Here is a 22,574-nt window from a genome sequence, read left to right on the forward strand (position 1 = left end):
GTGTAATAGAGAGACTCTAAGGTTGAGGCCCCGAACAACCAACATTTAGAATTTACTGAGCTGAGGATGATTCTGTCAAAGAGACCAATACGAGCAGCCCATGGTGGAGGGGAGAGCCAGGATATTGTGGTACTTGGAAAGCTGGTGGAAAATAGTATTCCAAGGAGAATGGAAAGGTCAACTCACTCAAATGCTGTAGATGGGACAAATAAGATGAGGACTTAGAGTTAACCACTGGATTTAGAAACCAATGGAACTGATCTTGAGAAAAGATCCCCTGGAGTACTGGGAGTGAAAGCCCAGTCCGAAAGGGTTAAAGAGAGAATGGAAGGGAGAGGAATTGGAAGCAATGAACATAGACCACTCTTTCGAGCTCTGTATGAAGGGGAGAAGGAAACAAGATGGTAGCTGAAGGGGCATGTGGCACGAGAGGAGGATACGCAGGACACCTCACCAGAACTCAGAGTGCAACTCTTCTTTTCACTCTGCTACGGTAATCGCCTTAGGCTTCAAAGGACCAGCATTTATTACCACATCATCTCCCTCAAATGCCCTGCTAAATTAAGGCCACCTTCCCTCATCTTATCCCTACAGCAAAAAACTTTGGTGACAATCCCCTAATTATCTACTCAATAATATTCAAATTATTTTCCTTAGAATTCAAGGGGGGAAAATTCTTTGCTACAGTGAGTCTGTCCCTTCTCTCTGCATAACTTTCCTTGTGCCTAATTATTGTCACCTCCTTCACCTTCCTGATCTCTGCTTAGGAAAACCTTACGTGCCCTTTAGGTCCCTACTCAAGCATTCCAGATTATATGACCTCCCCTTGTTGATGGCTTTAGCCAGAAATATATCTTTCTCATCTCTACTACCATTGTATTTATTGTCAAAGCGTTTATCAGCTTAGTTAGTGTCCTATAGACTAAACGTTTTTGTGTCTTCCATAGAGAAGAATGTGAAGCACAGGAATGAGTTATATGAAGATATGTTGAGTTAAAAATGAGCAAATGTAAAACACATTTAACCACATTCCAGCACTATGTCTGGAACTGCATGGCCTAGCCTACATAGACCTCTGGGGATATTCGATTTCGTGGCAACTCAGAGCCTCCTGCTCAGTTGCCACGAAGCCTCACCTAGAGGAGTTCCCTTATGATGGTAGAAGCCAACATTTCTTCATAAACTAAAAAGAAGCGTGAAATCTGTGAATTCAAGTAATTTTTCTAAACCTTTTTTGTACTGTCTAGACAAAAATGTTAATGAAATATATCTCATTTAAGAATTTATCTTTGAAGAGCTAGTTTTTAGGCATTGTATATAAAATTCAATAATTCAGTTTGCAAAAAAAAAACTAAGCCTTGTTCCATTCTCTTTAATATTGAGCTAAGTCCAATAGTTTGTCATCAGAATTCTCTTTCAGGAGGAAAAGACAGTTGTCTGCTATTAGTTTTTGTTTAATTTTTATGAAAGGCTTAAGTACTTTATTAATATTTATTGATAGCCTAGCAAAATAAGTAAAAATCTTTAGCCCTAATAAGAATTAAGAGTTGGGGCCAAAATTCCATGTTTTAATGTGTTGTCCTCTGGACCCTATTCTAGCTTAGGGGATTGAATTACACCTTGTATGGAAAAGAATTGGGTAGTGATGAATTTGGGCAGATGTAAGATAGCTTACACTCACACAACTGTTTTTCTTGAAACAATGCAGAAGTATTTTATGTTGAGAAAGATAGGTTGGCCTAGGGCACTTTATGTTCCGCTTAACAGATTAAAATTAAATTAAATTAAATTAAAATAAAAAGCATTTTACTTTTCTCTTCTAGAATTTTTTCTCAACTGTCACATACTGTAATTCCATTGTGGAAAGGAAAATATCTGTGGTTTCTCTAGAATATTTCCTTAGTGCTTGGCTTCTACTGGGACTAAATTAAAATATTTTTCACACTTATTTCATCCATGGGTATTCAAAGAGAAGAATGATTGCAGGTTTGAAAATGAGATGTGTGGAAATCAACATTTTAGATATATAATGAAAGTGACTTTTACCAGGAAACTCTGCCAACTGCCTTCAAAATAATTAACATGGAAATTGGAATTAATATTGCATGCCCCCAAACAGTTATTGTATAGTGCGTAGGTGGTGGTTATGTGGAAGCAGAGATGTGTTCAGAAACCTCTGACCTGGGTGGCACTCTGTCCCAACCCGCCTGTATTCACAGATGAATTCCATCTCATTCCCTTTTATCCTGCATCACAACTGCCCTGGGCATACTTACACAGCTGTACCCATTTATCCAGAGAGGACTACACTTCTGAGAAAATAGCTTAATAAACTATTTTGCATTTGCAATAAGTAACTTAAATGAACTATCTATACAAAGGATATAGGTTTCCTGGTTAGTCATATAATTAAACTTTCTCAAGGTGTTTAAGGTATGAATTATTTTTGAGAATCAAAATATCACATGCATACAATGAATGCCAGTTTGGTATCAATTTCTGAAGGACTTAGTGAATAACATTGTGTGAGTGGTCTCTTCTATTTTGAGAGTTAGGAATGGGGAGACACCTTTTCTTATTTTGGTAAAATACTTATCTGGTCATTAAGGAAGAAAAATCACGTTTCCTATATGTCATATTTTGTCATACACATGAATATGTAACTGCATTTAGAAGCAGCTGCTAATTTAAGGAGCAACAGCAGAAATTTTGTTTCTGGATATATTTCTATAAGAAGCATGCAAATAGGGATTTCTTTTTTGTCTTACGGAAATTTCTTAGTGTAGTTCTGAAGTTTTCTAGTACATGTTGGAAACAAATTTATGTAGTTTTTATTTCTAGATCTGTCTTTTCTATTCATCTTTAATACAAATGTTCAATCACCAAGTGCTAGGGTTACCTGCTTGAAAAATCATACTTCATTCTGGAGATAGGATGTATTCTCCCAGGAGGCTGACCTTATTTTCAAGTCAGGCACATTTGGAATTCTAGTTCTGACATTTACTAGCTATGTGACCTGCGGCAAATGATTTAACCTCTCTGAGCCCCTTTACCCATATATGACTGGCCTCCAAGAGCTGTTGGAGGTGGTGCCTCGTGTTTAGCAATCATTAAGGGAAAGGCTGGTCCATTCCTTCTTTTATCTTCCTTTTAAAACTTCCACTGCAGTTTAGAACAGAACCAAAATAAAATCCCTCCCAAGGAAACAAGACTAATCTGATTAAAAATAAAGTGTTTGATTAAAGTGATTTCCTTAGCTGCAAGACACTGTGTGGTTTGGAAAGCAGTTCCTTTGTAGGATGTCAATATGCTATTGAAAATAATTCACATCAAGAATACACAACTATGTATGCTGATCTGTCATCATTTTCATACAATTCGTAGATACCTTTCCATCTCCAAATATGTCTTTTAGCTTTCTTTTCATCCCAATTAATTCATTTTCCTAGTTGTCCATCTTTTCTGGAGAAAAGGCAGGGGAGGGTTGAGGGAAACAAGAAAAACAGGAAGAGGAGAACTCCAGGGCAATTAGAATCCTGTGAGAAGGGGCATCAGTGTGGGAACATCAAAGCTTCCTGTCTTATTTTCACCCCTTTATAAAATGAAAAGCCTCCTTTTGTTTAACTTTCCCTTCCTCTGTGGGCAGAAGGGAAGGAATTCATCTTTCATTCTTTTCAAACTTGATCTTTCATCTAGTAACCTCAACTCTGGAAGCTTTTGTAACAATGGGAAAATGCATCTAATAATTCTAGATCCAGTACATTGAGTCCGTTTGGCAAGAGGGATGGAGGGCAAATCACTACTGGATGAGAGAAAAGAGATCACTTTACCTTATATTACTTTACATTTAGATGTATTATGTTTAGCTTTGGGACCTGGTCACTTACTTAGACATCTGCATAATGCCAGGAGAATCAGCTGATCAAGAAATACAGATTTGATTGGAAATGGCTGGTGAGGAACTTCCTCAGTGAGGAGGGGCCAGAGTAGTACCTAGTGGCAGGCTTCCCTTGGGTACACCAATTTTTTCTTTTATACCTTCTCGCTTGAGGCTTTCAGATTCAGACCTGGCCATTCTTCCTTTTTTCTATTTCTTTCCTGTCCTACTTTTCTCTCTCCCTTAGCACCTGCTAAAATGTAAGAAGCTGTCAGGACACACCTGACTTTTAGTTGTCTAGGAATTTTATCTCTCTTCAACAAATGAAAATGTTAGTATTATGCAAAGTTCAAGTGTTTTTTATTTTCTTGTTTTTTCTCTGAGTCTTTGATTTCTCTCATTCCTTCCACTTCTAGATCTTATTTGCATTTTAGGCAGAGACACCCCATGGCCAATATCTATCATGTATATTCTCCCAAGGACCAATTTCCCTTTTTCTATTTCATTCCTGGTGCCACCTCTTTGCTGTCTGTTTCTAATCTTTTCCTGAGTGAAATCTTATTGAATATGTCCTCTGTGAAGTTCAGTAGGCCTCGGTTCTCATCCAGACTCTGACATTTATTAGCTTGTGCCTACAACAGTTACCTCTTCTCTCTGAGACTCATTTTAATAGAATCTACCTCTTGAAGGCTGTGTGGGAACAGAAATAGGAAGTAAATATCCCTGGTGGGTTTCCTGCCTAGGGCTCTGCTGGAGCAATGCAAAGCTAAGTTATTTACATCCAATGATAGGAGAAATGTGGGAAGGATTTCCAGCCCATTCCTCCTGGAAAAACTGTATTCAAGAAACGAGAGTCCTAGTCCTCTGAGATGAATTGATGACCTGACTCAACAGTTGGACCACATTTACCATCGCATCTCCCTTTTAAATGACCCACTTCTGTTCTCCAAAGAGACCTAACTGACAGGCTGCTGTCTTTCTCCAGTTTGAACTTCAATGGATGCTGATCCATTGTGACCCCCTGCGACCCCGGAGAGAAACTTGTCATGAGCTGCCAGCCAGGATCACGGTGAGTCCCTAGACTATCTGCAAAGGCCACTTGCAGCCAGCTTACCTCTCTACACCGCCGCAAACTCTCCCCGTCCTCACTGTTTGTCTAAAAGAGTCCAGGCTTTTGCTGCACAGACCAGATATTGAAGAAGCGCGGGTCCCATCCACAGTCTGGCGGGTAGAAACCACTTGCGCGGGGGAGGGGGGCGACGGAAGGGGTATGGATCCAGCTTGGGTGGCTTACGATCCTCCCCAGCCCCCGGACCCCTCACCCCTCAGCCTCTCTCCAGGAAAATGCCGGTTACTACTCAAGCCCTCGGTGGCACACAGGCCACCTGAGAAGACTCTGGGGACCGCGAGAGGTCCCCAGGGGCGGGTGGGGCGGAGGCGGGGAAAGGGTTAAGGGGGCCTGTTGTCATTCTATCCGTCCTCTGGCCCGCCAGCTCTCCTCCAATCCCCGGGACCCTCTCGGGGGCCGTTCATAAACAGGAGGAACTCACGCCTCCTGGGCCGGCGCCCCCTCGCATCCCCGGCTCCCGGGGGCGCTCTTGGCGGGGACTAGTGCCACTGCGCGCACTGCGGGCATGGCCTGGGCGGCGTCGGGCCGCAGGGCCCTCGGGCTGCGACTGCTGCTGTCGGGGCTCTGCTTATGCGCGGCTCAAGTAAGTTGTGCGCGGGTTTAGGGGGCCGCCTTCTCACTGTCTCCCCCCTCTTTTCTTTCCTCCAGACCATCGACCAGGTAAGCCGGGGGCGAGAAGCGCTGGCGTGTTCCAAGTGCTCTCAGGGCGAGGCGGGGGTGCAGTCGTCTGGGGAAGCGCGCGGAGATGCGGAGCATCCCGCGGGCTGCGCGGCTCCGTGCATCCTCGGGCCACGCACCTGCAGCGAGCAAGGTGGGAGGCGGGGGCCCGAGGGGACACCCCGAGGGTCCGAGAACCGGCGCCCCCTTACCGCCCGGGCCCCACACTGCAGGCTCGGGCCGCGGAAGCCCGAGGAGGCTGGAGGCCGGGGCTTTAATTTTCAGCCGTGCTTCCCTCCGCACTCCGTCCCCTCCCCGCCCCTGGTCCTGGGCGGCCCAGCCCGGGGGAGGCGCAATCCCAGGCAACCTCGCATCCCGCCTGCGTGGACTCGGCTGCCAGGGCTCACCTCGGAATTTCGGCCGCGCCGGGCAGAGGCGGGCGGGGTAGGGGGCGGCGCCGTTTGAGGTTTCACTTACAAAGACCCCATTGTAACCTGTCTGGTCACCGGGAGTTTAGAAAAACCAAGGTTTCCTTGATGAAAGAAGCCTTTTTTTTTTCCCCTTCCATTCAGAAGAGAAAAAACCTAAAATTCCCACATTTCCTAAAACGCGTCCAAACTTTCAGAGGCCAGCCTTCCATCGAGCACCATCAAAGCGGAGCTATTTGCAACCGATAAAAGGGGTCACGCTCGGGGGTCGGCCTGAAATTTGGCGTCTTTCTGAAATGAGGTGCACAGACCTCCTTCAAGAGGAGGATCTGAAGAGGTCGGGCCCTCGCTGAGTTTCTCGGCCTCGCCTGTCTCTCCCTAAGAGGGCCCCCTAGTTTTCTTCTGAACGCAGACAGATCTACAAAACCATCCTGGAGTTGATCTGGTGTGGCTCGCCTCGGTTCTGAGCTGCCTCACTTTATCCAAAAGGTGACCTGCATTTCCTGATTAAATTCAGGAATTCAGTGACCACCATCTTCATGATCCAACCCCATGAGTAACAGGCCCCCTCTTCCCCACAAGCCCCGTTGGACTGAAAGCTCCGTAGACGGGAGGATCCCACTCTGGGGGCCCAGATTCTGCTCTCACCTCACTGTCAGCCTCGTTCAGAACCTCGAGGACGGGAAGCAACCGCATTTCCTTGGAAGTCTGGTCTCAGCGTGTTATGCTGGGCTTGAACCCGGCCTCCACGGGCACTTACTTTGCGGGGAGGCGGCGGGCTCGGGCCCACCTTTTCGTCCTTGTTTCCTGTGCTCCCCTAACCCGCGTGTGCTCTTTTGTCAGAGGGGCCCCCCAGGTGAGCAGGGTCCTCCGGGGCCGCCAGGTCCCCCTGGAGTCCCGGGCATCGACGGCATCGACGTAAGTGTCCACCTCCAGCCCCTGCCCCTCTCCCAGCGGCCCGGGTGGGGTTTTCGAGAGAGCCCGGAAGCCCTCTACCCAGAGGTGGGATGGGACGTGTGTGAGGGCTGGGAGTGGGGCCCAGACGCCTGGGGACTGCGGAGGGAGGCAGTCCTGCGTCCCGTGGCCCGGGCGGTTGATCACAGCCCCGCACCATCTGTCTTGTCCTTGTCCCGGAGGGGCCCCAGCACCCTCCACTCACCCACTGCCCTGCTTTCCTTCCTGCCTTCCAGGGTGATCGCGGTCCGAAGGGTCCCCCGGGCCCCCCTGTAAGTACATCAGTGCCTTGGCTCTCCACTTCCTTCCAATGTGGTCTGCAGACCACACAGCATCCGATGAGGCTCAACTTTGCGCCATTTTCTCTTCCTTTTCTCCCTCCTCCTCGCCCCCTCCCTGCCCAGGGTCCCCCTGGAGAGCCGGGGAAACCAGGAGCTCCAGGCAAGCCTGGCACACCGGGTGCCGACGTGAGTAGTGGGTGCTGGGGGCATGAAGCCAGGCCCAGTGTGTGTGTGTGTGTGTGTGTGTGTGTGTCTGTGTGTGTGTCTGTGTGTCTGTGTGTGCGCACGCGCGCCTGTCTGTGTGTGCGAGAGAGAGGAGTGCAGCGTGCAGGCGGTTGTGGTCCAAGCTAAGGCAGACTGGCTCTGATCGTGGCGGTGCCGCCGGGCTCGGCGCTGAGACGCGGTTTCTGCGCGAGGGTCTGCGGAGCGTGGAGGGGCCCCGAGGAGCGCGGCACTGGCCTGTGCTCCTCTCTGCTGTGCGAGCAGCGGTGGATACCCGTTTCTGCCTGTCAGCGGCCGCTCAGCACTCACCCCATTGGGGGGGTGCTGGGGCTTCGCTCTTGTCCTTTCCCCGGCACCCCCTAAGTGAGTTTAGGGAAAGGGCCTGCAGGCAGGGGAGGGACAGAGTTCCCCTAACCCCTAGGAGGAGACCAGAGAAAGAGGCTGGGGGAGAGCCTGCCCGGGAGGGAGTGTGGGGCGGGGCTGGTCCTACACCACATGCGCACCCACGGGTGATTCATGTCACTGGATGGCAAAAACGCTACAGTATTGTAATTAGCCTCCAATTAAAATAAAAAAAAAAATCAAGAGAAATCCAGCTCAGAAGACTTGGACTTGACGGTTTCTAAAATGTAAGTAAAACAAACAAAAAAAACAAACCTAGCTCTCTGTCTTTCCTCCGGTGTTTCCTTGGTTCGCAGTCACTGACAGAAACAAGCTGACTAGGGTTGCTTGAAGCCTGGGAACCAGCTGCCTCTCCCCAACATACCCAGTCACACACCTGCCTCTCCCCATGGGAGGCAAGCTCAGATGCTGAGCTGTGTGGTAAATCCAACACTAGTCAACATTTCTTCAGGGAAAAGGACTTCAGGGCTCTCATCTCTTCTCTCCCTGCATTGGACTGTTGAGAGTTTACTGAGGGCCACTCCTTGACTTTCTGGCTGGGATAAAGTAAAGTGATATCCGGACCTCTGCTCTCAGAAAACAGACAGTGCTGGGTTCCTCAAATTATCCTTCAAGTTACCAGCTTATATGATTTCCCCAAACTAAAGACTTTTTTAAATCAAAGCCCTTGAAAACCTATGATTATAGATTCTGAGAACTTTTGGCTAGAATTTAAGACAGAGTCTTCATTTTGAGAAAAAGAAAAATAGCTAGATGTTAGTGGTTATTAAGATGTGCTTTCTTTATCAAGATTAGTATAATGGGGATATTTGTCTATGCTAGGGACTAAACAGCAACAGCAACAACAATTCATTGCTTTAGGAGACTGACTTTGTTTTATACCTAAAAGACCCTAGTTTGAACTTCCTATGTAGGCAAAGTGGCAGGGCATGAGGTCACTAGGGACTAACGTTTGGACAACGCAAACTGAATATCAGCCTAATATTTGTATAATATGAACAGAAATTATAAAACTTGTTTGCTATCAAACATCTCTTTGAATCACAGTGAATTACTTGGAACTGTCACATCCAAATAAAAAAATCTGATCAATGCAAATAAACCAGTAGGTTAGATTTATTTCTGCGTTCCTTTCAACCTTGGACCTTGTTTTATGTGAAAAGAAAATGGATGATTAAATGACTATATTATTATCAATTTTTGTCATGGTTGAAACATAAATGAACGACCTGAAGTCTTGTCTTACAACTGAGTTGCATAATTTCGGACAAAGGACTAGACTTGTCTGTGTCTGGGTTTCATGGTGCTTTTGTAGTAGGCTCAACAAATTATTCTTCCTCTAGTACCATAAATTCATAAAGGCAATGCCTGGTTTTACTTTATAAAGTAATTTCCACACTTAAACAGAAATAGGATAAAAAAGAAAATTCTTCAAAATCTTTAGAAGTACAATGTAACTAATAATTGCAAGTACTTTTTTTTTGTCTATAACTGCAGTATCATAGCATAGATTTCCATTTCCAAATAAGATTTCCAAGGTTAAAAGGTGTAAAATAGTAAGGCTTCTTACATCATAGAACTTTGACTCTGTAAGAGCCTCAGGGAGAAACTGATGAGGGCATTGAATCAATTTTCTGGAATGGCAGAGAAAAGCAACAGAAAAAGAAAAAGAGAGAGGAAGGAGAGAAAAAAGTAAGAAGTTCATGCATGTGGTAGTATTTTAGACATTTAGAGCTAAGCAAAAAATTAGGTATACTGATTTGCATTTGTGTAGAACTTTTTTTAAAGTGCAGTCACAAACATGCTGTATTTTTTTGGTAATGTTAACAAATGGTCAATCAGATGGTTTGTTTGGAAGAATCTGAAAAGAATACGGCTTAAAGGTTATTATCCTGAATTAAGTGGATTTTTGACAGAAAAGGTAAATGAGTCATGGCAGCTAGTCTTGTAGGATTATGGCTTGGGTCTCCTGAACTGAGTGGTGGAATGCTGGAAGGAAATTAATAGTGAGGGCTGCTTCCTTTGCCAAGCAGCAGTGGGAAATTTCAGAATACAGTGGGCTTTAATTTTATCCCATATAGAACCTTATCTTCATAAACATTCATATGAAAGCAATTCTTTCTGCCACTGGCAATATATTCCTCTGTCATTTCTTTGACAGATAATAATGATTGCAAATTGGATTTTTATGCATGTTTGTAAATGGAACTTGTGAGAGACTTATATACATATATAAAAAAACTCTTCTTTTCTTTAGTTTAACTTGATTCTTTTCCCTTACAGACACATAACATTAAAGAAATCCAAGCTTGGTTGCAAGCTCTGTACTCAAAGGGCAACTGTGCTGTTATCATTAATAACTTATACTCTTATAGGCACTTATGCTGTGGCATGCTTAGTGAGCTCTAAGAGCTCTAAAAGAGTATTTTTTTCATTCTTATAGCATCTAAGATACAGAAAAGAGGAATTAGAATTAAGTACATGAATTATAGTTACGTTATGCTATGTTTTATAGGAGAGAGATTAGAACATCCTCTGAATGTAAACAACTATTATCTGTGATGTTATATGATTAGGATAATGAGTAATAAAGAGATTATTCTGAAAGGCACTGTAAGGGGAAATAGTTAGGCATCAGAGAAATGTGAGGGGGCTGTGAAGCACAGTGCCTGTGGTTAATACCCAGATTTTTTGCTTGTTTTTTTTTTTTTTTGCAGAATCTCTTCTGAATGAGATTTTAAGCTCCCAGAGAGCAGGAGATGTTACTTCATTAGCTTCTAGGATAATCTGACTACAAAATAATGATAATAATAATAAAAGCTAACATTTACTTAGCATCTGCTGTTCCAGGCACTGTTGTAAACACTCTGTGTACAATATCCCAGTGAACCTTCAAAGTTGCCATGTGAGGTAGATATTAACATTATACCTGTTTTACGGATTAGGAAACTGAGGCTCCATGCAGTTGAGTAACTTGCCCGCAGTGGCCTAATACTAAGTGGCAGAGCTGGCATTTGAACTAAAAATAAAGATGATGTGGAGCGACAGGTGTGAAATCCCTCCACCCAGTAGGCTAGCCCAAATCTTCTGTTCAGTAGCCTTTTGTAATCTTCTGCGTGTGTTAGATGCTTGGGCAGTGTGCTCAGATTGTAATGGACATGGAGTCCTGTCCTCACAGAGCCTATGCTTTAATGTATGGCTGTGTCACAACAGAGTTCACTGTATCGGAGGCCAGAATACATTTTCATTAACTCACAGCCTCCTCGTGATTAGATGTGGTTTACCATGTCTTACAGAAGACAGTTGAGACAAGAAGTATCTGGAAGCAGCCTCCAGGTTATCCAGCCACTGTGCTTCCTTATTATGCAGCTGAAGTTCTGCCATATGTAGTAGCTACTGCCCTCCAAATTTGCCAGTGGTTTTAGCCCCTGATTAAAGGTGGTTAGTTGGCAGTGTGTGTGGGAACTGACCAGGACGGGTCTTGGAGGGTATATGCGTGAACTGGGCATTGGAAGTCCCTTTAGTCAGACCTGCCCTGAGGTTTATAAAACCCTTGTGCCATATGTGTTTACAGAGAGCTCCTGGGGTATGGTTTATTTGCTCACATACAAAAGCCAGTGTTCCATTACCACAGGTGCTCAGCAACTAAGATATTAAAGCCTGTTCCCAAGTTAGAGCATTGTAATTATACTAGAGAGACTGAAAAGCAAAGTCTGTCAAAAATCCTTCCACGTGTGTTTAGTAGCTTTCTTCTTTGGTAAATTTCCAATAATTAATATTGTCAACTCACTCTTTTCTCCTTCCTTTGATTCAGTCTTTGGAGTTATGAAGGAAATTAATTGATGCAGAGAAATGTAAAAATGGTGGCTGGTGAAATAGTTTTCTATATAAGTTACATGAATGCATTTTATTGATATTTATGCAGACTGACAGATTAAATATGCACTTTGGTGATTCATTATTAATTCAGACTTTCATATTTTCAAGGAACTCCTTGATTAATATCATTTTAACTTTTTTCAAAATCTTGCCAATAGATTTTACAAGTTATTTATATATGCATGTGTATATGTGTATGTGCATAAAGTATGTATTTATCTACATATATAGGTATATATAATTGTATTTTGTAGGGTATAATTTCAATATTGTATTATAAATGACAGCATCTAAAGTAAAGGAAAAACTAAAAAGATAAAAATGTGTCTTCATCCAATGTGGAAATTCAGATGGACATGTAGTATTATCATGGTTTGATATCTATGTCATATTATTTTATATTTAAATTATATTATTTTATATTAGGATGATAATAAAATAAGTACTGGTGGGGAAAGCAACAATGGTTGGAAGTGATGCTTGAATAACTACTTTAGCATTACATGTGATGTTATAAATGTGTTTTACAGTAATGGACTTAGAGTCTACATACTGAGTGGCACACGTGAAAATGTATATTTAATTATAGCTATTTCATTAAGGGAGATAACCTAGAAACATGCTCTCAAATGATTCAACTTTAAAAGTTAATGTTTTCCATAAGCAGTTGTCATTGCTAGGAGGTAACTGAGGGGCTTTAGTTGGCTAAAAGGCAACAATGAGATTGATTAGTTTTAATCACTATTGAAAGAACATTTTAACTCTCAAGATGTTATTTGAGAGCTACAGAGACATGCATATATAAAATATTTTGCTTAATAAATGAAATCAAGAGATACATAACATGGCTAAGTGGCAAAGCCAAGTCCTGTTGTCCCATTCAGTTCAGTTCAGTTCATTTCAGTCACTCAGTCGTGTCCAACTCTTTGGGACCCCATGGACTTTAGCATGTCAGGCTTCCCTGTCCATCACCAACTCCCAGAGTTTACTCAAACTCATGTCCATTGTGTTGGTGATGCCATCCAACCATCTCATCCTCTGTCGTCCCCTTCTCTTCCTGCCTTCAATCTTTCCCAGCACCAGGGTCTTTTCAAATGAGTCAGCTCTTTGCATCTTCGCATCGGGTAGCCAAAGTATTGGAGTTGTCCCATTAGACTTACCTATTAGAACATTGTAATTATTACTTCCCATTTTTTCAAAGCAGAGACAAAAATACTAAATTATTGAATCCTGTGGTAAACAGTGCATTTAGTGGGAAGTTATGAACAGGGTACAATTTATTAACAGAATGTAACTGTAACAGTCAGATGTCATGTCAAACATTACCTTTGAGTAGGAATATAGAAAGGTTTTTCTTTATAAAGACTTGCACCATACATAGGTAAACTATCCTGCATGTAATTAATAAATAAAATGGAATTATCCACTTAGTGGCTTGCCTAAGGATGTTGTATTAGTTCTAATATCATCTTGCTTTGTTAGGGATTAACAGGTCCTGATGGATCCCCCGGCTCTGTTGGACCAAGAGGACAAAAAGTAAGTTAGCCACCTGGTATTAATTGCTGGTATCAATTAAATGCTGAAGCATAATTTTATTGTAGTATTTCCAAATCAATTAGCAGATTAGTTGTGAAGTGGCTGAAATACACTTGTTCAACCAAAATCATGTTTTATAACAGTTGAACTAAATTGCATTCAAACACTAAGATGGAGTGTTTTAATGATTTTAATATTTATGCAGTTTGCATACTTACTTACTCATGCTAAAAAAGCTAAGTACAATGGAGCTATTTTTATTTTTAGGGAGAACCTGGTGTGCCAGGACCTCGTGGATTTCCAGTAAGTAAATGTGAAGTGATTTATAGTCTGTCTTTAGGTAAAATTCTGCCACTGTGAAATTTTTCGATTTAGTTTTCTACATAATATACATCACTAAAGAGATTATGGCTTTTCTGCTATGATAAGCATTCTGACTATGAGGAGAAAATTTCAGAGCAATTTGAATGTATGGTGCAAAATACATACATCTGTTTGCAGGTGGCATTTACCAATGGAAATAACCCCCTCTTTGTTCCCATTGACTTTCCCTGGTGGCTGAGACAGTAAAGCGTCTGTCTGTAATGCGGGAGACCTGGGTTCAATCCCTGGGTCGGGAAGTTCCCTGGAGAAGGAAAAGGCAACCCACTCCAGTATTCTTGCCTAGAAAATCCCATGGACAGAGGAGCCTGGTGTCCATGGGGTCGCAAAGAGTCGGACACAACTGAGCGACTTTACTTTTCACTTTGTTCCCATTGATGGAAACTGTTTCTCACGTAACAGCAGCAAATCTAAGTATTCGGTGTTTAGACCTCGGCATCACACCGGTTTCTTCACAACTGGTTTTATGTCTAATGAAATACCAGCCATGTTATCACCCACCTGCTTCCCTGGCGAATCTTTTTCCACGTTGCACAATCCACCAGACTTGTGTTATTTCTAGTCAGAGGAGAACTGGATTCTCAGGCTGCTATTTTTTTTTTCTATTTGTTCTTCATCCCTTTTTTCTTCTTGCTATTAACCTGTGTTTTTCCTCTTTGTTTTCTATTTGCACTGTTTCCCTTGCCACGTTTCATCTTTTCCATTATAGGCCTGTTTTCAGAGGTGAATAGTTTGCTGGCTTTCTTCCCACATTTTTAACTCAGAGCTCAACATCTTATAGAGATGCCTTTTAAAAAATTCATCAAATCTCTAGGTCTCTTGATAATGAAATAACTTATTGATTACTTTGGTATCTTCAAGCATAACATTTATTTTCCATATTGATCCACATATTATAATGTTCAAATAGAAGTAATTTTTGCCTTGAAAACTCCCCATTTACCATTGAAACATATTACTCATGTGAAATTCATGCTTGTTGTGGCTGCCTAAATAATTAGAAATAATAGCATCATTATCAGAGGATGTGATTCCCCTGGATGCTTCATAGATGGATGGATATTTTAGAAAATATCTATCTTAGATATGTCTATCTAGAAAATACGAAGTCTGGAAGTACAAGCTGTCAGGAATATGGTGTCAGAGACAGCTGTGCGTAAGAGGGATTCACGCGCACAGAGGAGAGGGAGTGACGAGGAGGCCCAAGGCTGGGAGACTGCACCCTGAAGGCAGCGGTGCTCAGTTTTATTAAATTCAACCAGCACAGAGTTAGCCCTCGTTGTGTGCTCGGCCCTGTGCTTGGAATTGAGGCTTGGAGGCTGCATAAGGCACCGTTTCAATCCCTGGTTACATGCAGTTTGATGTTGCTCAAGAGATAGTAAATGTAAGGGAGTGGGAGACAGAATGATTGGTTTTAAAATAAAATTCAGCATAAATGAGGATCCCACTGGAGGTCATTTCAGGAGTGACACCATTTAGTTTTCCATTTCTACTGGATTTGGTGTCTGAACACATAGCCTTACCTGTCAAGGGGTGTGTTCCTAAATACTTTGGTTCTCCCCTTCCTCTCTGTGCTAAATGTTTGGGCAATTTCCAAATATCATATTATAAATTTTAAAGCAATATTGTCTTACTTTTAATGTCAGTTTCTTATAAAACATGACAAATGATATCATTTATATGTGGAAGCTAAAATATACTACAAGTGAACTTCTTTACAAAACAGAAATAGACTCACAGGCATAGAAAACAAGCCTGTGGTTACAAAAGAGGAAAGGAAGGGAGGGATAAATTAGGAATTTGAGATTAACAAATAGAAACTACCGCACATAAAACAGATAAACAGCAAGGCCCTACGCTATAGCACATGTTCACTAGTTTGTAATAAACTGTAGTGGGAAAGAATGTGAAAAAGTCCAGTTGTGATGCGCCTCTTTGTGAGGAATGGTAAATTCTCCTGACAGCAAGCATGGATGACCTCTTTACCTGCTGTGCTAAGTCACTTCAGTCGTGTCTGACTCTGTGCGATGCTATGGACTATTAAAGTCTGCTAGGCTCCTCTGTCCATGGGTTCTTCAGGCAAGAATACTGGAGTGGGTTTTCTTTACTTTGCTTTTCTTTAAAAAAAAAAAAAAAAAAAGTTTGAAAAAAATACTACCGGCTAGCTTAGACATCAAAAGAACATTTGAGGAGCTGAAGCAAGCTTCTTCATTTAGAAGTGAAGCCGAGTTTGCTTTCTTTACCGAGTCCTTTCTTTTCCAATGAGCATCTTATGTTTATTTAGTGATAGACTTGGTAGTTTATTTTTGAACTGAGTTAGTTCTGTATTTACAGAAGTAACTTTGGTATTTACTTCTGTAACTACTGTATTTACATGAAGTATGGGTCCTGTATTGTAACAACTTTTATTTTAACCTTTTAGGGCCGTGGTATCCCTGGACCTCCTGTAAGTGTCGTCTCTTGGTTTGTTTTGCGTAGTCTGTAAGAACAGCCTGTTTTTCAGATCCCAACCTTAGTCTCCAGTCAGCACTCTACCAGTGGTGTTGACAGTGCCCTCCCTTAGGGATCTTAGGTGGCTACTATGACAGCACCCCTATTCTACTAAAAATATTTTATTAATTTAAGAAATTTCTGTTAATTTAAGAAATTTCCATTTTAAGTAATTACTCTTCGGTCAGATGAGTTGTCTCATTGGAAGCCAAAGCTAGCACAGATACATCATTCTGAGTGAATTGTTTATTGTATTTGATATCACTTGTCATAAATTATGAAAATGTCATAAATCACCATGTCCCTCTAATTTGTTGACTTCAGGGTCCTCCTGGGGGAGCAGGACTCCCTGGAGAGCTTGGCCGTGTTGGACCGATTGTGAGTACCAGAGACACAAACACAGCACGTTGGTAGATGTTTGCTGACTTAATAGGAGAGGTTACTGGGGATGGCTGCCCTATGTGTGTTTCCCCCTGCAAATCCAAGACATGGCAGATCAGTTTAATTCCAGTTTATAATGCTGATGAGGACCAGGGTAATAATGCTATCTCATTTTTGTAGAGAGATTTTACTTTTTCCCCCCAAAGTTCTCAGCTGAACTTTTTCTTCCCAACTTCTAGAATTAGTGATTAAGCCAAGAAGTGTCACCTTCATTTTACAGACTCAGCTTGGGATTGGGGTCCAGTGTCTTTTGTATGAGTTTCTCTGTATGAAATGAGTGTATAGTCTAAAACCATTCCCACGTGCCTTTATGTTAGCATCGTAAAATCATAATTGAACCAACAGAATTTTAGTCAACAGAGAGCTGAACTGCATGGGAGAAATTGATGTTAATATTCAATAAATATTCCAAAAACTTGAAGTAGTGATGTTATCTGAAGAATCAATAATAGTAAATCCATTGAAAGGGGGAGCCACATATATATACCTATCTAGCTTCTCAATAGGTGCTGCTGTTTGGCAAATTTATTTACTGAATGCAAGAATGCATATAAAATGATTATAAAGTGGATTGTAAGATGCTTTTGGTTTATGATGGAATATTAGAGGGAAAAGTGTGCGGGGAGGAAGCGCTGGTGATTAAGTCTAACTGGAATCCACTTTCATCTGAATGGCTTATTTAGCCATCTTTGCTCTTCTTGTCGCATTTGCAAGTGTGTGCGGTGACAGACTGAGGGACAGCTTCCGAGTGAAGAGTCCAGGGCTGACTGGCCCTGCAGAGGTTGCCTTCCTGTTTACAGTGTCAGGCAGGCGTGAGCTGCCCTTAGCTGGGCGGCACTGGCAGCAGTGACTGTTCTGGTTCCCCTGAAAATCAACTAGAAAAATGCGTAGGGTTTCCAGAGTAAAGTGATCAGTGTATAGAGAAGAACTGGCTCTTTTCCCCAGGTCTCCCTCCACCTTCTCTTACTTTGATGAGGCTGGAACTCCTTTATTCTTCTAGCTTTGTGGAACTAATTGGATTGCGGGTCACCCATTGATTTTGGTGGCAGGTCTATGCAGGCTGAGTTCTGCAGGGTTTGTAGGAAAACAGTTTCTCATACCTCACCTGTTTTGTGCACTGTGTTTTGACGTGTGTATAACCTCTGTGTCACAATTTTCAAATAACTTAGGGCGACCCTGGGAAAAGAGGACCACCGGGACCCCCTGGCCCCCCGGGACCCAGTGTAAGTTATTTGCAGTTTGAATTTCTCTGTGTCTGAAAGTTGGGATTATAGAACCCTGAGAACCAAAAATGAAAGGACTTTTAAACTGAATCATTGTCCTAAAATTTCAAAATGGCTGTGATATTTTCACTCATTCAGAGCTTGGTCTTTTAAGGCCAGTATAGTTGAGAAATCACAATAATTTGAAAGGTGATTTTCAAGGGAATGATTTACGCATTATATTTGAAGTGCTTTGAGGCTTTTGACTTCTCAAATGCTCAAAACTTGGGCATATAAAAGGAACACTTTCAAATGAACTAGTTTTTATGAAGGATTTACACAATGAGCAATTTAAAAAATGAGGTTAATTGGGAGATAATCCATACTTTTAACTTATGATTCAGAATATTTTCTATCCTGTCATTTTACTTCTCTTCAATCATGTGAAAGAAATAATGTACTAAAATTTAGATTTTTCCAAACAGAATAGACCCGTGAGTGAAGTGTCTAGAATATTAGCATATCTTCGGCAATTTATTCCTTATAGCTTATTCAAAAACTACATTTACTGTATTTGTCCATTAAGCATTTTATTATTAGTAGGATGAATTAAATATTTCACTATATTCTTAACTTTAACATTTTCTTTACTTTAGGGAACAATTGGCTTTCATGATGGAGATCCATTGGTAAGACATTTTCCTTTGAATAAAATACAATATTAAGTCAAAGACCAGGAATTCTCTTTAGAAGATGAGTTTTCTTTAAGATGATCTTGATAGAATATGTTGTATTTTCATGTTTGATTTTACTCAGATGGCAGAGCAATTTGTTGGACTGATGGACTGGTCACTTAAACATACTCACACTAACTTTTTCATTATAGAATTATCTTTCTTTTTCCATAATCTTTTTTACTTTATGGAGGAGACCTGCTTTTCACCAGAGCACTCCAATTTTAGAAGATCCAAGTCCAATAATACTCTCTGAGACTTGTTTTACTTATAGACTGATATTCAAACGGTGTAGGAAAACTGCACTAAATGCAGTTTTGGTCCACTTGTTGGGGCGGGGGGGGGGATGTGACCTTTAGGACAGAGCTGTTGGATTGGAGGGGGAGAGGTTGGTCTGCAAATGTTTTATTTCTTGAACAAATTGAATCTGAAATAATATGGCAAAATAGTAGTATTCATTAAATCTGGATGGTGGATACGTGGGGAAAGGGTTTGTTATGTTCTCTGTATGTTTTGTAAGCTAGGAATATTTCTGAGTTTACAAGTAAATAAAAAAGGAAAGAGTAGCCAGAGTTATTTAATGAATAGACTTCCACTGGGGTTCTGCCGCTGGAAACCCTAAAAGATGTATCATTTTATCACGAAGCAGAGGCTCTCGGTTACTCTCTTTCTGTTTCTCTGGCAGTGTCCCAATTCCTGCCCACCGGGTCGTTCGGGATACCCAGGCCTGCCAGGCATGAGGGTAAGACAATAATGTCCGTGCTGTATTCTATCTTCAAGAGTACGATCCATACGAAAAACAGAGGCTTTCCCTGAAGCATTGGCCTTGCTCGTGCACAGACCCCACTCTGATGGGTTAGGCAAGTCCATCGCTTATTCGGTGGCTTTGTCTGTGGTCCTTTTTCAGTCCTGGAGGTTCCCGCTGGTATGCTGACAGCTATTCCTAACAAGACACAGATACTTGGCTATTCAGTGCTTCTGTTTCTCAGGGAAGAGATATCAATGAAACGCACTGGATTGAGAGACTCTAGAACATCAGATGAAGGTTCAGAAGTTTACTCCAATAGTGAGAGACGGGGGCCAGGGACCGTACATATAATGTATTTCAAACTGTTTTAGTCAAAAAGAAATTGGAAAAACTGTCCAAAATAGAGAAAAAAAAAAAAAAAGACACTTTCCAAATGTGTTTTTCTCTCACTCTGCCATCATAATTGCTTCAAAATTGCCCATTGGAATAAAGAAATAAATACCAAATGCTGGGGTTAATCGGCTTTCTCTCTCTAGTCTATGAGTCTGAAATGATTTTGAAAAATTCCGGATCAGGGGAGTTGTGCCAAGATCCAAAAGACTCCGAGGCAGTAGGTTTCCCATTGCAGTTTTCTCTGAGGTTAGCTTGGGTGTGCGCCCACAATGCAGAAGACGGGAGCCTGGATGGGTGTCTTATTTTTCATGGAAACTTGAACCTTGGAACAAGAAAGGTTTTCAGGACAAAACTCTGATAGACAATGTTTGGAATGTTTATTTCACATTTATTTCATGTTACTGATCCAAAGTGTTAGGACAGGTGTCCTGACAATGAAAGATGGGAGTTTCTTCTTGTGCTCTGTAGCCTTTGCTGACTGCTGTTTATAGCTGTCTATTTGCACTTAAAAAGCAGAGACATTACTTTGCAACAAAGGTCCGTCTAATTAAGACTATGGTTTTTCCAGTAGTCACGTATGAATGTGAGAGTTGGACCGTAAAGAAAGCTGGTGCTGCTGCTGCTAAGTCGCTTCAGTTGTGTCTGACTGTGTGTGACCTCATAGACGGTAGCCCACCAGGCTCCCCTGTCCCTGGGATTCTCTAGGCAAGAACACTGGAGTGGGTTGCCATTTCCTTCTCCAATGCGTGAAAGTGAAAAGTGAAAGTGAAGTCACTCAGTCGTGTCCAACTCTTAGCGACCCCATGGATTGCAGCCCACCAGGCTCCTCCATCCATGGGATTTTCCAGGCAAGGAAGAAAGCTGAGTGCCGAAGAATTGATGCTTTTGAATTGTGGTGTTGGAGAAGACTCTTGAGAGCCCCTTGGATTGCAAGGAGATCCAACCTGTTCATCCTAAGGGAAATCAGTCCTGAATATTCATTGGAAGGACTGATGCTGAAGCTGAAACTCCAATACTTTGGCTACCTGATGTGAAGAACTGACTCATTTGAAAAGACCCTGATGCTGGGAAAGATTGAAGGCAGGAGGAGAAGGGGATGACAGAGGATGAGATGGTTGGATGGCATCACTGACTCAATGGACATGAGTCTGAGTAAGCTCTGGGTATTGGTGATGCACAGGGAGGCCTGGTGTGCTGCAGTCCATGGGGCCACAAAGAGTTGGACATGACTGAATGACTGAACTGAACTGAATTTGTACTTAAACTGTGCACAAGAAGGGGCAGAAAGTTGTACATCTGGGGAAGCCCTTCTTCTGCCTCGAGTAAGGCCATGGGTGCAGAGGAGGAAGAGGGTTTTCAGAGGAGGCTCCGGAGAGCAGGGGGCAGCTGGTCTGGTGGATCAGCGGTCCACCTCTGGAGAACGAGTTGCTGATGTTGGAGGAGACCCAGCTGTGAGAGGAAGTTGGGGAAGAAGGGATCTAGACACCTGCAGGCAATGTCATTATCTAGTTACTGACCTGGGTAATGGAGAATTTGCTATTCCAGGAGAGAGTTTGCTAACTGAAACTGATACCTATTATATATGCTTGTGTAGCACACATGGTGTTTTGAAATTCTTCTAAGGCTGTCATTTCTTTGTGACATAACCTTTTCTCTTAGCAGCACGTTGACTTGCATTTAGGGGAGCAAGGTCACTTTATGAGCCACCTGACCACTTTCTGTGTCAAATCCAACACATTTATTTATTTCTTTACTTATGTATTTTTGCATTTGTTAGGGTCATAAAGGAGCTAAAGGAGAGATTGGTGAACCTGGAAGACAAGGTCACAAGGTAAGGACAAGGAATATTTAGTGGGTACATTGTGATTAAGAGGTTGTAATGACTTTCATTGTAAGGGCTTATAAAGAATAACAAAGCATGATTTTTGCCCCTTCCTTTTCCAGTGATGATTGACAAGTTCTCAGTAGATGCATCAATATTCTGACTAAGCATCATATCCTAAGGTTGTTCAGTTACAAAAAAAGAACAAAGAAAGCACCACACACTTTCATTCCTTCCCGTGTTGCTGGCCCTCGCTTTCCTTTTCTAATCAATAACACTCAGCTCTTTTCCTTGAGGCTTTTGATAGTCAAATGTTATTCAAGCTGGTTGTTCCACTCCACTAGACAAAATTTTATAACAAGTGTAAAATTTTATGACAAGTGTTGCTGAGACAAGCAGACAGGGAAGTTGATAACTGGCTTATAGCTTCTCAAGTTCTGAAATAATTTTTGTTTGTTTCTGACTTCATTTCAATATAACTTAGGCTTTGAGTCATCTGGAAGTTAGCAATAGCACTTATATTGTTTTTTGGGTAGAAACTTGGAATCCACAGCACAACTTATAGTGGAGCTAGCGTGTCCTGCAAGGCTGAAATTTAAAGTAAGGTGATCTATTTGTCTTTCTTCGTCCACCGGGATGAAATCGCCTTAAAGTAATTAAGAATTTGACTTCTTATATGGTAGAATATTTGTCCCTGTAAATTGCATATTTTTACAAAGTCAAACCGTTCTTATTAATGTGGGTCATCTAGACTTTGTTGAATATGTCCATTTACACCTTTACAGGGTGGCAGAAGTCTGTCTTTTGAGGTTAAGAGCTTGAGAAGAGATTTTTTAATATCTTCAGGCACTAATATTCTTGAATTCCTTAGGAAAAACTATTGAACAATCTCAGATAATGAAGATAAATAAACCAATTTCCTGTATCTTATTACAGTGTGAACTTACATTTTAAAAGTTTTTTATTACTTAGGCTCTGAATAGTTGAGCCATTTTATT

The 22,574-nt window shown here is 41.9% G+C and overlaps 1 protein-coding gene across 1 annotated transcript in view; it reads left to right on the top strand.

The window, feature by feature from the left end:
- The window catches only part of COL9A1 (collagen type IX alpha 1 chain), an 86,899-nt gene that overhangs the window by 18,540 nt on the left and 45,785 nt on the right, over window positions 1–22,574 (top strand). Inside the window, 12 exon segments of the mRNA XM_068983543.1 lie at window positions 4,863–4,962; window positions 6,930–7,009; window positions 7,282–7,317; window positions 7,450–7,512; window positions 13,312–13,365; window positions 13,633–13,668; window positions 16,169–16,192; window positions 16,561–16,614; window positions 17,847–17,900; window positions 18,536–18,568; window positions 19,299–19,355; window positions 21,532–21,585. Of these exon segments, the coding sequence (XP_068839644.1) occupies window positions 4,863–4,962; window positions 6,930–7,009; window positions 7,282–7,317; window positions 7,450–7,512; window positions 13,312–13,365; window positions 13,633–13,668; window positions 16,169–16,192; window positions 16,561–16,614; window positions 17,847–17,900; window positions 18,536–18,568; window positions 19,299–19,355; window positions 21,532–21,585 (645 nt within the window).

This window comes from Capricornis sumatraensis, chromosome 11 (genome assembly GCF_032405125.1).
Source record: "Capricornis sumatraensis isolate serow.1 chromosome 11, serow.2, whole genome shotgun sequence".
NCBI classification, from domain to species: Eukaryota; Metazoa; Chordata; class Mammalia; order Artiodactyla; family Bovidae; genus Capricornis; species Capricornis sumatraensis.